General features: G+C 41.7%; 1 protein-coding gene across 4 annotated transcripts in view; it reads right to left on the bottom strand.

The window, feature by feature from the left end:
* CCDC85A (coiled-coil domain containing 85A) overlaps window positions 1-14,908 on the bottom strand; it is an 85,712-nt gene that overhangs the window by 17,231 nt on the left and 53,573 nt on the right. For 3 of the 4 annotated variants that reach the window (XM_075088146.1, XM_075088147.1, XM_075088144.1), the window contains exon 3: window positions 2,542-2,618. The exons of the other annotated variant lie outside the window; for it this stretch is intronic. In XM_075088146.1, coding sequence (XP_074944247.1) covers window positions 2,542-2,618 — 77 coding nt within the window. The remainder of the gene's footprint in view (window positions 1-2,541; window positions 2,619-14,908) is intronic. 4 annotated transcript variants of the gene reach the window in all.

Raw genomic sequence — 14,908 nt, 5'->3', positions numbered from 1 at the left:
ATATTAATAAAACCTTTACATTAGAGATCTGTGGGCTTTTGAACAGAAAACAAATATGTATGGAGGGAGACAAGCAAAGCAGAAGAAATTGGAAGAGCACCACACCTAAGTGGTAGATGAAAGGAGGGTGTCAGCAAATGTGCTGGTGCCTTTTCATGAGTGACACATAAGCAGAAAAGGGGGAAAAGAAAGGATGTTGAAAGCAGAGAGGAAGAAGAAAAGTGTGGCAGGAGGAGAGAAAAAAGCCTCAAAAAGCAAGGCAAGGACTCTGATAAAGACCTAGCAAAGGTGTTACACTCACCAGTGCGAGTTGTCACCTCTCATACAAAGTGCAGTCCCACAACTCCCAAACCCTCCCAGTGCTCCAGTAAGCCATCAACGAGGTGATATGCAAAAAGCAAAAGGCACTCTCTTACTGAAGCACTGGTGAAATTTTAAGGCACAACACTGTAACTGAGATAGAGCTGTGCCAAAAACCTTCATCAGTTGTGGAGCTCATCATATATTTTCAGCTGATTTGTCAAAAGCACTCGATTTGGCTTAGCGCCCAACAAACTCCCATTCCTCCCATTAAATGGAATCGAACCAGTGCCAGGAGCTTATGCATTTCCATCCCACATCCTTGTCTTTGTGACAGGGCCTGATCACCGCTGATAGCACGTTCAGGGTGCTACTCACAGGAACAACAAACCCCCAAAATGAACTCATGCAATGTAATGCCGAGGTAATCAAATGCAAAGTCGGAATAAACTTGGTGTCTACATTTCCTTCCTCACCCCAAAGCAATGACTTTCTTCAGGAAGAAAGGTGAGTAAGATACGCCAGGAAACGTGAACCCTTGTCAGTCATTATTTCTTATAATAAAGTATCCAAAGATATTAGGAGATTTTTCAGAACTCTACTACAGAGCCTTGTGCCAACAAAACCAAACATAAGACAAACTCTGACCTGTGTATTTAAAAACAAAAAGCAGTTTGCAAGCTTGCTCGCTTAGCTCTTCCCCTTCAAAATCCCACAATCAGTGTATTTTGTTACAATTACTTTTGTAACAGCTACAGACTTAGGTGCTATTTTCACAAGCACTATTTTCTGGTTTTGGCACCCCATCTAAGATATTTTCAATCAACTCAATGCCCACAATGTGGGTGTTCCAGTCTTTGGCAAGGTCTGGTAATGCATTTCATGGGTCTCCACCTCAAACCTCAGACAAATAAAACATATGGACACTTCTAAAGGTTTTGCTCACAAAGAATGTTCTGCAGAATTTATCCCCCAGTGTTGTTCCAGACCCAAGACAAACCACAACAGTATTTGTCAGGCAGGTTTGTTAGCATTTGCCCTGACACCGTTCTTGACAAGAAAATAATATTCTTTATCACTGAAGATCAACCTTTGTCTTTCGTATTGAAAACTATACATGTTAATGGACAGGCATTTAACCATTCTTGCTGCCCTCCTTTTCCACATCAACAAATTAGGGTACAGAGAAGTTACATAAAACTGCTCATGGTCACCTAGAAATCAAGAGCTAAACAAGAGCTATAGAGGCCCTTCCAACTGTCATATTATAGGTGAGGAAAAAAATCACCACACTTTACTTAAAACCTGCCTTATGAAAGGGAATTGTTAAGCTGGGGCTGAGATCTTCTAGCTAATCTTGGCTTATACAAACAAATAAATCAGAGCCAGCAGATTTTACAACTTACTACATTTCACTGCTGTCTTGGATTTTACATTCAAATAACAGTACTATGTTCAATAAAAAGCACTCTTCTTCAGACCAATGTCTTCATTTAAGGTAGTGTTTGATTTAAACAAAATGCAACTTCTTTTTTCTTACAGCAGGCAACTTCATTTGGAGACACTATGGATTCTCCTAAGGATTACTTAACAAAATATAATAGAAATATGCATTGTTTTGTACATATATATATAAAAAATGCAAGTGTCTCTGATTCATTCTTAAGGAACTTCAGAATTCTTAATTCTTAAAAACATCTTGTGAAAGCCTTCACTTTCATATTTGCTTATTTATTCTATTTAATTTCAATCTTGCATTTATGTACCTAATATACTCTTCAAAATATTCAAAATAATATAACCCAATTACTGTTACTTAAAACATTTGCACTTTTAAAGCAAAATATTCTGGTTTACTATAAAAAGTACTTAATATTTTAATAACAAGAAGCTCTTGGAATAAAACCAGAATGTAAAGGGTCAGTTCACCGTGATTTTCAATGCTCAAATTAATTAACTATAAGTAGCAGCTTCCAGTGAATTTTTCTTAGCAACATATCAACACCTGCAAAGGAGAAAAATTAATGAAAGCATTGCCATAGTCTTAAATAAATACCCCACTCAATCCCGAGCAAGATGAACAAACAAATGTGAGTGCCTTTGATTATCCAAATGATCAGCCTGAGTGTTCAGATGCAGTAACGTCAAATGTCAAGTAATACTGATTTTATCTCAAGCATGAAGACTTGAGCGTTGCTGTCTAGCTGCCAGCTACTGTTCCCACCAACAGAAGTCACCCACCTGGGGCAGCATGCGATTTTCCTCCTCCAGCTGTCTTACTCTTGCCTCCAGCTGCCTAACATAGGACAAGGTTGATTCTAAAAATCAAAAAGAAAAAAAACTTGTATTATCCACAGAGATCTGCTTGTGTATACACTGGTGTCAGAGCCTGTGCCACATTCTGACTTGTACTCACAGCAGATTGCCTCTCTCAAATGACCATCAAACATTCAGCTCTGCTCCTCTCAAGGAGAAATAATGCTGATACTCAATTAATCCAATTCCTTGATGCTTGTGATTCTGAACTTCTGCACTTTAAGGTGGTCCCTACTTAGACACAAGGTATCTTACAGAAAGGCAACACAGACTTGAGTTCCTCCAACTCTGCTCTGTGAGCTTGTACTGTATTTTGGAAATACTCCACAAAGGTAATGCATTATCCCAGCAAGTCACCACTGAAAAGCCCAGAAAGATAAGATAGTCTTCTTCAGGAGGACAGAATTAAAGAAGCCCCTCCACCATGGAGGTCTGGTGGTACATACACGGCCTCCTGCCACAAGCCATGATCTCGCCTGTGGAGAATACAGCAGCTTGACAGCATAGAGGCTCAAGCCTCAGCTTCCGCTAGGAGTCAGACACGTTGTCACAGCTTAAGCCTGTGCTAAAAACCAGATGTGTGTCCCCAGGACCCTGAGAGGGTTCAGGGCCTGGCTGATAGCACAACAGCCCTGGGCTGCTCACAGCGAGTGCTGCTTACCCCATGGATGCCAGGGCAGTACTGTACTGGGATATGCTCTCACAGTGCTTCTTTGCTATGAGGGCTTGGTTGAAGAGCAGAATCCTGCCCACTCTATTCACAAGTAACCTCACTGACCTTCATAAGATAATTTGGTTGATTATGAAGAACATGAGTCACTCTAGTCTGCTCTGTTCCCGAGAACTCTATGTAAGAAAAGTAGGTCCACGATCCACCCCTAAAAGCATCCAAGAGGTTTCTTATCACACATTTCTTGGGTCACACAGAATTTCTGCTATTAAAGTGCTGTGTCTAAGAGAAATACATGCCTGAGAAAGTACCACTTGACTGTAAGAGGAAGGATACCTTCTTGGTCCAGAAACACTGCTGTGACTTTTGCACCTCCTTGTATGGAGATGGAAGTCCACCATATACTCACTCCTGACTCAATGATCCACTCAGCTTTCTCTGATATGTCAATTCCAGTAACATTTTTGTACTCATACTACCACCTAACCAGTAAAATTATCTCTCTGATGATTAATAGCATGGAATTCATGGGTATCAGGGCAGTACTGTCAGTTTATGTAACCCTGCAAAGCTGCATTGGCAACAGAGCTGTTCTCTGGTTTAAACTGACAGATGAATTTGTGCACCAGTTTCCTCTGATGCCTAATCACCATGCCTGCCTGCCCATAAAATAAAGGTGATGGGAAACGAGGTGTCACTTACTGCTCTTATGAGACTACAATAAGCTAAAATATGCACGCACAGATAGTGCATGGGAATTTACACAACATGAAGTGATTTGTCAAAAATGATTAATACACAGCAAGGCACTGGATTAAAATAGCATTTTACAATAAAAGAGAAAGAGGTAATCTGAGGTTCTGTGCGCTCTGCTGCATAAGGATTTTCATAGCTAGTGATGGGTGCATCTCTGGAGAGTCACTAAGCCTAGCTCAAATGAGCACATAGAAGATGAACAGCTTATTCAATTAACTATATAGGACAGGGTCCTCCCATCAAATCAGCTTCCTTCCCAGCAGCAGCACTTTTGGGAGGAGCTGCAGAAGCTCCCTCACCGTTGTGGCCATTACCTTAGGCAATAGCTCCCAGCACACCTCATCTCATCTCTTTGTTGTTTTGTACACAGAGGGGTGGTTTATGTAGAGCTGTCTTTTTGGATGGACTGAAGTAGGCACTTCCTTTGGCACTAGCTGTCTCTAAATTTGCTGGTTAAGTCCACTGCTATGTTAGACTGGGCTCACACTTCATGCTCAAGTCTGACTTCCCAGCGTGCCCTCCAGCCCACTTCATGCCAGCTCCCTTCTGGACTCTCTTCAACTCTGGGTCTCTTCTGATTTTCTGTTTTACCATTTATTAGCTCCTCATGCAGTCTATAGGTCTCAGCAAAGTTTGCCTCTCAGTTTTATTTCTTCACTTGTATGTTGGGAGTCCAGAGCTGAGATCTCTGCTGCTTCAAATCACATGACTCTCTTGTCAGTTCACAACTTTCCAATGCCAGCTCAGACCAGCTGAGGATTCGGTCTGAAATCTCCATGCCTGTTAACCCTTCTAAAGCATGAAACATTTATTTAAATCTCCTTTTGTAATCTGATTAAAACAGAAAATTAGGTCATCTACCAAAGGCTTGATCTAGCAAATCCTTATTTATGTGAGTCTTCTTGACACATAGACTAGATGCATATATATTTCAGTATCTGTTAATAAATTTATGTTGTGATTCTATGAGCTTAGAGGAAAAAAGGAGCAGAAAAGTCAGTCAAGGACATAAGAGATGGAGGAATTGAAAATACACGAAGTGAAACACTGTCACCAGGGACACCAATAGCAAACTTAAAAAAAAAAAGTTACATCTTAAATGTATTTTTGAGAAGAACTATATGATCCATCTATTCTTAATCAGCCTGGAGACCAGTAAAGAGCTCTAAAGAGCAAATCTCAGAATCGCCACCCAGAAAATGGTTACCAAAACCACTCCCATTGTCATTCCAGGCAAATTTTCACAAGACAGTTAAGCAATTCAAAACTGAAGCAGAATGAACTTACAATAGTAGTGCTTCAGCTTCAGTATCTGAGCTGAAAACAAATGTCTCCCACAGGGAAAGCAGTACAGAAACTTATCATCACTTCCATAATGTTACTGTTGCCTTATAATAAAGCATTTAATAAGATGCTACAGTGTGTCAGGCAACCACTGCTCTGAAACATAACCTGCGCAAGCAACATGATCCTCAGCTGATGTCATTAGTCATAAAACCTTTTTGGTTTATCCTTCCCAAAACAGATTTATCTAACATTGCTCATTTTCACAGAGCTACAAGTACACAGAAAAGCCCTCCCTTATTTGCAGAATCTTAAACTGGAGTTGCAGACAGCTTACAGTTAAACTTCCAAACACAAATCTGCCGAGCTTCCTCTGCCCAGAACACAATCAGGGAAAAACAGCATCTGTATTAACACCATAAAAGCTCATCTACTATGTTCTGGGTAATAGCTTAGAAACTGTTAACTATGCCGAGATCAAACACATATGCAAATAAAAACAGACAAACAATTAATTTGGGCCCACATCTAAACACAATCCATGCTTCATTCCAGGTCTGAAACCAAAATTCTTTTCCAAATTATTAGAGACACAGTAATATCTTGCTTTTAGGGAAATTCAGGGACAATCCACATCTGTCACTCTAACATGTTGCTAGAGAACATCAATATTTATGTAGCTGATCTGTTTTTCCTTTGACATCCACACTCTTCAAACTAGTAGGTATTTTGGGGTTATGTCAAACTTTATCAGATGCCTATGTTGCTGCCAAAGGCATATTTGTGCCTCAGCTTTATCCATTTTTGTCTCACTGCACCTGATCTCAGTCTATCAAGTAATTCATAATGTTCTTCAAGCTAGATTATCCTCTGCTATTTTAGAATGGTTGAGGACATCACATTAAATTCTGATACTGTTCTTTCTGTGTTTGGTTTTTTGTAGAGACTGGAGGGTTACAACTCACAGGCAACTGTGGGATTGCACTGGAGAACTTCTTAAAGACCGAGATCCTCTACCTGCCTATTAGCTCCCTGCAAAGCAAATAGATCAGAACCCCACAGAAAGCAAAAACTGAAGGGTTCGACCTACACTTCTACTTGTTCAAATGAGCTTGAGTAACAAGCACAATACAGCAGGTGGAAGGGATTTTATCTAATGACCAGAGGAGTATTTGAGGCAAAGAAAGAGTAGGAGATGCAACACCCCTAGTACTGATATAAACTCAGAAAGTAATGCAGAAGTAGTGCTTTAACTTAATGACTAAAATTCCACTTCTCTGCATTTTTAAAAAACACTGATTACAAATTAAAATAGTTGTCTGCAAAACCTGAGCACGGGGATTCCACAGACCTCCTTTTGACCAACTTTAAAGGATAAAACCATCAAGGCAAAAGATACAACTTGCTTCTTGGAAGTTAAAAAGAAAGGATATCTAGAATCTTTTAACTTTGGAGAAAACTGGTAATACAGTGGATGAGCAAAGCAGACATCACAGAGGAAGCTGGAGGTATGAGGAGAACAGAGTCATGCTGTTTGCCTTGATGCCTAGCCATTAACTTAGGGCCAGCACAAAGAGATGCTGCTGCGCTGTTCAGAAGGCTGCTCTGAAGCAGCTGCAGCCAGTACTTAAATCCTCATGGCCAGAAAATGGAAAAACATGATTTCGTCATAATGCAAGCATCACCTCAGTTCTGTGATGTTCAACATTTTCTGCTTTCACTGGCTCAGCTCTATTTAGCATTCATGTCCCTAAAGGAGGTCACCAGAAGCTGGAGTACTGTCATATCCCAATATGCGTATTTTAAACGCTTACAGTATAAATGAGGGAACTGCCAACAATTTATCTCAGCAAAGAATTTAGCGTGTTATGTGCAGTGATACTTTGATGTAAGGCAATGAAGGTTTGGTTAAGGTATATTCAACTTCAACGGGGAAAGTCATTTGTTATGCTGTTCTCCCTGCGCTGTGTTGGCAGGAATATAATAATTGCATATCAAATTGGAGTTTGGTCATTGAAATCCACACCCAGCATCCCACAATGAAAACTAAATAATCTTTCAATAAAAGGAAGATGAAAAACAAGGCTGTGCAAGGGCTACTTTAAACCCTCCTGTAATTAACTGACAGCGCCATACATTTATGAAAGGGTTTCTATGCTAACGGGGGAGCAGATTCAATGACACGCAAAGTATCTCCCTGTCCTCTAATTCTCAGTCATCTGATTTAATTACTTCAACATTAATATTCATGACTAAAACATGTAATTACTGCAATCCATCCCCTTTCACGTACCTTGTTTGAATAGAAGAGAAAAAAATAATTTAAAAAAAAATCACACTGTTGGATTTACACTTACGCAAATTCACACCACCTGCATCTCTAAATTGGTGAAGCTCCTCAGTGTTTTACACTGGCAGTGTCCAGCCTCCCAGCAGCAGGATTAGACGACCTCTGAAGGTCATTTTTAGCCCTGTCTTCTATGATTTTCTGTTACGGTTGCACATCTTACATAATGCTCCTATTGAGTAAGTGCTGAAGAACTTCTTATTAAAGTGCAGCCGAGTTCCCCTGTAATGCAGTGACATGAGGATTAGTGCCATCATGTAGACAGAAAGATGTTTGCCTAAGGCAGTATTTTATTAAGCTCATCAGAATGTTTAGGAGCTGTTTCCCACTAAGACACATATTCCTAGAAAGTTTTGGGACAGCAAACACCATAGCATAGCATTAAGATAGGGTTTGCATTTCTCAGTATTGCTGTTGTCTGAAATTCTCCCACCCTGAGTTGAGATTTCTTGCGATTATGGATCCAGCACTTCTTGACTTCCCCCTATAATTAAAAATACAATTAACTAAGCTTAGCTAGTTGACTGAGTATTTCAAAACTGACTCCTAACAAAGGGAAAAGCTTACATGTGCTAATTCAAACATCCAGAATGCAATGTTCCCCCTGCCCCTCAGTTTGATTTCTCAGACAACATGTGCCAGGTTTCCCCTTTTCAGCACACTTTACACACAGACACGTGCTAATACTGTTTTCTCTGTAATCACGCATTTTTACACAGATTTCATATAAAATTAGTGTTTTCTCAGTTGCAGCAGCTTTTAATCACAAATTATCTATTTATTACAAAAAAAACCCCTTCTCATTGTCTTGAGGCAACCCTAGCCATGCCCTTAATGATTCAGCGATGCTGACTGACTCAGACTGACAACGTGTTTGCATTTGTCTCGATTTAAGCACCACTTCGACACTGTGGATTATGTATTTGTAGCAAGCAGGTCGGGGCTGACAAAGGTGAAACCCAGGGGTTTCACTCTTGCTGAGGTCACCCAAGGAATGCCTGAGGTCACCCAAACGCTGCCTGTTACACAACATACTGGAAATATAGGGTTGGCTTCCACTTAAGGACTTTAATGATCTAGGTTGGCATTTGTTGGAGGTTTTGTTGCATGTTTAGCTTTAGGGTGCAAGAGAATTTCCGTTTGAATTAATCTAGAAAAAAGTTTAAAAAAAAAAGTTTAAAAAACTGTCACAGAGAAAGAGGATTCGACTACAGCAGTACCTAAAAGTGATATCAGACGAAGTAAGCTTTTGTTTCCTACTTCTCTGAAGCTATCCATAACACTCTTGCTAACAGCTGAATAACACTGTCACAGTAATGGGCTACTGTAACACTAACCTTGGTTTGTTTGGGCTTTTTTGGTGCTAGAGGTGACAACAGCAAAGCTTTTCTTGCTGGCCTACTTGATATCCTGTTAGCTCCATTCAGCCTGCGCTAAATGCATTTGCCACGTTATCGATGAAAGCCGAGAAAATCAAATCCATTATGCTATTGCTAAAACCTTGCCCACTGGCTGTTAGCTTGCTCTGGTATTGATTTTTGTGTGTTTCCTGATTGGTAAAATCTTCCACTTACTTAAGTCCTTGGGTGTGTCCCTATGCCACCGCACTTTCATTTGCTCATTAGGAGTATCTCCCCACTGCAGGCACGTCCCCCCAGACTGAAGCACAGCAGAAGGAGAGGAGGGGTGTTCAGTAGGCTCCTGTGCAAAATCAAATGAAAGGCTGGAAAAGGCAAGCCTGAGAACAGCTTTGCTTAGGGAAGGCAGATGAGGGCACTGGCTCAGAGAGATAAATAAGAGAGGATTTCACTACTGGTACATAGAAAGAAATCTACAAAAAGACATTTTGGCCTTACACCAGTGCCTCCTGAGCATGTTGATTTGCATCTGTTAAGTGGTCCCTTGCTGAAAAGGCCCTGGGTCCCCTGCAAATGCATGGCCAGTGTGAAACCACACATGCCTTTATGGCGCCATGCATCCATGTAGCCACCTCCAGCTTCTCCCAGCTCTGCTGTGCCCATGGTAAATGACCATCTGTGGTACAATGAACTTAAAAAGAAAAAATAAAGCTTCCCAGAAACACACCAACAGCAGTATTAGGGCAAAAAGCAGAGGACCAGACGGTCAAACTGACCAGGGTGCCAAATACATGCACTAAAGGTCCCTTAGCAACCCCGTAGCTCCCCATAGATACTCACGGCCACCTTTCTTATCACATAGAATTATATTTTTCAGGCTCAAATCATCAGATATTGAAGAAACATAACGTAGAAAAGTTAGTTTCTTTGAGAATTTTAGTATTGGTATAGCAGGCTTTAGTTAATAATTACATTCACTTCCACTTGGAAGTCTGCAATGCAGGACAAAGCTGAAAACTACATCTCCAGGAATTCTGAATCAGATCAAGCCTATGAATCATTTTTTGCTCATCTACTGCCTCATTAGGAGGCACTTATTCAACCTGTAAACCCTCTTTTCATGGCTTACTATTTGTGTGACTCAAAGCCAAATTCAAATGATGCTCCTGAGAGAGCAGAAATAGAAGCTTTTGCATTATTTAAGCTGCTAAAAAACAGTACACACACTTTTTCTTGCTGCAAATACAACATAGATGCCAAAACTCAAAATAAAGATCGACAGCCACATGAATACGTGGAGGAACAATCAACCCACACTCTTCCTCCTTGGTAAGGCACCTCCTTGTTCGAGTGAAACCAACAGTTCAAATTCTAGGTTTGTGTGGGGCAAGTTTGGATGGAGAGAATAAGGCTGGAAAGAATCCCACAGCTGCCTACGCCGTTAAATGAATTGGTCACCACGGACTGCAAGTATATGGCAGCAGACTGCATCCTACTGTCTACAGACCACAGACCGCAGACCACAACACACAGCAAGTTGTGTCAGGGAATCCTTTCCCAACTCCTTACACCGCTCCCTGCTCAGAGAGGTCTCCAGTGAGGTAGTCTCACCTGGGAGAAGCTGGACAACCACCCGATCGCAGCTTCAAGAGGTATTTGGGCAGGAGGGAGTGCCACAGAAGCAAGAGGGGCCGTAAGGCCACTCTCTCAGGCTCTGTTTCTAGCTCCTTGGCTCACCTCTGATCCTGCTGCGGCTCTGTTTCCTGCAATAGAAGCATCCTGCAGTGAACTGCGGTGTGCAGATCACGGCACAAAGCCTTGCGTAAGCCCTGCCTGAGAGCCAGCGCAGCGACAGCATCTCCCATGTGCGGAACAATGCCGGCATACCCACTCTTCAGGGGAAAAGTATCATGTAATAATAACCCAAGAAAACAGTAGGATTTAATACCACTGTTATCCATGAGACTCTGGCTGCCTCAGGGGTACTGAAAAAGCTGCTGAGAGGGTCAGGAGTCTTTTACATTCACTCTTAAACTTAGATGTGCAAATTGACACCTGTTTTGTCAAAATCAGGAAAAAGGCAACCAAGTACTTAAAAACACAGTTTGGAAAACTTTTTAACTGCATTATACAGCCCTGAAACAGCCATTTTTTCAAACTTCTTGTGGTTTCCCTTACTTCTAAGTGCTCTAAACCATTCCCGCAATACAGCAATCCAGATGGCAGAAAGCCTTTCAGAATGCAGCATGCTGGACAAAAAGAGTAGCATTTACATTTAGCAAACACAGGAGGGATAACAACTGTCTCAACCAAATGAAGAAATCAATTCCTTAACCAATGTCAGAAAGGAGAAGGAAGAAGGAAAAAGCAAGCCAAATGCCAAGACACTAAATTTAGATCTGCTCTTATTCCCACTCCAGAAGTATCTGCAGACAAAGAACCTTCACATTGAGCGCCACTGCAGCTCACGCAACCTTAAACTCAGAATTAAAGAACACATCCCAAATACCAAGGGAAGTTACAGTTGCAATCACTTCTGCACAAACACCAAAATACATTCAGCTATGTGAATTAGCCAGGTAAATTAAGGGACTAATATTCCAGATGTCCTTACCTCTTACATTGTCTTCCCAACTAAATGTGAAAGTAAAAATATGAGAAATTTTAAATGGTTCTGCCATTTGATCTCAATCCTTACTCAAGCAACAGAACAGACATTCTCCTACATCCAGCCTTCTCTCTCACACATATCTTGCAGATATCCACAGGAGACGTTATGATCCTTCATTGAGAAAACCAAGTCAGCACATGGCCTGTAGGCCATGAACAAGAGGAGAAATATAATGCATTTATAGAAAGCTTTGACTTTATTTGTAATAGAAGACCTCAGAGCCTTTTCACAATATTGTGGTTATGAAATAAACATATCCCAGTATTTTATGAATTATGAGGAGTTGATAAAGGACATCATTATTCAAATACACATATAAGATGTATGTATTTGATAAATAGTGATGAACTGCAGAGATGTTTCTTTGTGATGCTTTAATTTCTTACTTCAATTCTCAACCACAGAATGGAAAATAAAAAGAAAAAAATTATTTGGGTTTATTGCCAGCGCTGTAAACGCTTCTAAGGATGTCTTACTAGCTGTGTTAAAAGCTCTGCCAATATACAATTTCATACTGGAATAATGAGTCATACTTTCAAACAAGCACAAGATCTAATCTTGAATTTCAGACCTGCCCATCAGTCTTCCCCAAGCTACACACCCCTGCCTCAGGCACGAGACATGCCAGGTAGCAGTGGAAGGGAAGGCATCACGGAGCCTGCAGCTACACGCAGTGTCTGCCGCCGGGAGGGCTGGACCGCATCGCTAAGTGGAAAGAGAGAGCAAAGGGGGACTCCCACACCTCTCACCTCTAGAAACAAAGGCATCGAAACATCCAGTGTTGCCACATGGCTGCAGGCATCCTCTGGCTGAGGGCAGACATCCGAGCGGCTGGTCCCACAGCAGTGAGGACTTGGCAGCAGTGCAGCATCTCCTCCCAGAGGCAGAGCACCAGCAGATCTCCACCACAGCACTCTGCCCACCCAAAAAGAAGCGGGAGAATGTGCTCCCCGAAATCTTGAGTGTGTTATTGCAGGATGAATATTTACTGGCAAACACAATAGGGAAAACTATGGAAACAGCAGGACTCAGAAAGAGAAGCTAGATTTATACAACTATCCATCTCTATGGATGAGCAATGAGGAGCATTCCCGCAATCTGACAGAGCAGAAGCTGGGGAACTGCCAGAGGAAGACAGGATAATGTGGGCAAACACAGTGAAGATTCAAAATTACCAAGACGAAAAGGGTTTTAGGATTCATTTCTATACACAGAGCGATTAAGACGTAGGACAGGGTATTAAATGCAGTAAAAGATGGTGCAAGATTAAGTATGTCCTCTGGACTAAAACTACCCTCTTGCTTTCCACAGCCCATTAAAGAGACATCATATAATAACACCTTCCTGTCCCTGTTGAGCCTGGTCCCATTCGAAGCAGGAAAGATGACTGTTTTGTAAAATTACTCCACCGGCAATCTCAACACACAACCTAATTCTGAGGAAAAAATTAACTTCATGCTGGCAGCTAGATGATAGCAGAGGAGAAGGCTGTCTGTATATCCTCCATCTCTTCTGTAAGACTTTTTTGGGCTGATTGTGGAACGGAGTAATAAAAAGAAGTATTGACATGGCTTCTAAGCCAAAATCTCTCAGTGCAAGTATGTCACCATCTGTAGATACTCATTTCCAATAGTCTGTCTGTCAGGCCATGTAACAGGAGAGCCTGGGCTGCTTCCTCCTCAGCTAGAGCATCTATGTCTCCAGACAAAAGCCCTGGGTGGGTAAAGCCCCAAGAGGGATCTCAGGGATCGGGAATCAGTCTAAACATCCAGCTGCAGCTGAAATCATCACCTTACTAAACTATTTCAGCACTTTGGAAATCTCTGTGGATGTCTCCTGTATTTTCTAGATACCTCAAACAAACCTGACCTCAGGGGCACAGAGATGCCTGTACCAGAGCAGCTGGGCACCCACCTAATGCAGGATCCTGCCCCAGCTTCACCTCTTTATCTCCTTAATTTCTGGAGATCTGACCCACTATCCCTCCGTGCCTGATATGATGCAGAGATTATGCAATTATTCCAGTGAGACTCTCAGCAGCCATTGCTTTTTCAGGACCACAGCCAGGGCAGTGACTGCCAGGCAGAGGGGACTCGGGTGCTTCATGCCAACCCCCCGCCACATTGCATTTTTAGGCATGCAAGTTCTCCCAGGGACGGGGTTTAGGCACCTTTTAGACATTTCCCCATTCACAGAATCAGACATATGATTGTCTCCACGTTTTTGACTGCCCCTCTGCCTTTCCCACCTTCCCCAAGATCTCTACAGCTGTATCTCACACTGCTTCTGGGTCTCAGAACTGATCAAAGACTGCATTTTATGTTGCAAAAGTATACAGATGCAAAACCACATCATTAAGCAATTCAGAATAATAACATTTGTGAGAGGCATAAAACATGGGAACCTATGTTTTATCAGGGCTTCAGAGGAAACCAAATGCACCACATAAACACAGTTTTCTGGCTTCTCAGTCCCTTTTCACAGTTATTTCACTGCAATCATAATATGCTGCTACTACGTTAACATGATGCTGATTAAGGCACTAATAATTTCAAAGTAATCTCAAACACAGATAACAAAGCACAGCATGTATCATTACCGATAGGCTGCACTATACACATTCATCTGCTTTAAAGCTACCAACTTCTTTACTGTATAACAATATACCTCCCACACCCAGCACATGGTGGCTGAGCCCCTTGTGCTCTTTCCCTTTCTGGTAGCCGTGTATCTGCAACGCCTTTGTAGCAAAACCAGCTGAGTTTTCCTAAGTCAGCATGTTCAATAACCAGCTGCCGACATCCTAGTCATTCCACCAATTTCTCTAGTGATCCCCGTATAGGTTGAGTAGGTTCCAGGACAGCAGATGTGGCAGGTCCCTTAGGATGCTACTGCCTGTCCTGCTGGCAGCCCCTGCATGGATGTGGCTTTTTACCAGTATTAGTGAAGCTAATCCTTGTGCTTTAATATGATGTGATCATCTTCCTAATTGAAGCGGTTAATGAAGTGCTTTCACTTCCAAAACATTTAGGAGACAGATTCAAATATATCTCCAAGCAGCCCTAAATAAAGGACGGTACATCTTCCGCAGAACTGCTCGCACGCCTTTGCTGCTGGCATTGCCATCAACCACCCAGCAAGGCCATTTCTGAATCTGCACTTCTCACGCTGAGCTGTCTTTTAGACACACGAAACAATGCCACGCT

The sequence above is a fragment of the Phalacrocorax aristotelis genome, chromosome 3 (genome assembly GCF_949628215.1).
Source record: "Phalacrocorax aristotelis chromosome 3, bGulAri2.1, whole genome shotgun sequence".
In the NCBI taxonomy this organism is placed as follows: domain Eukaryota; kingdom Metazoa; phylum Chordata; class Aves; order Suliformes; family Phalacrocoracidae; genus Phalacrocorax; species Phalacrocorax aristotelis.
Note: the sequence above shows the minus strand (reverse complement) of the source record. Positions and strands in the feature narration are given on the sequence as shown.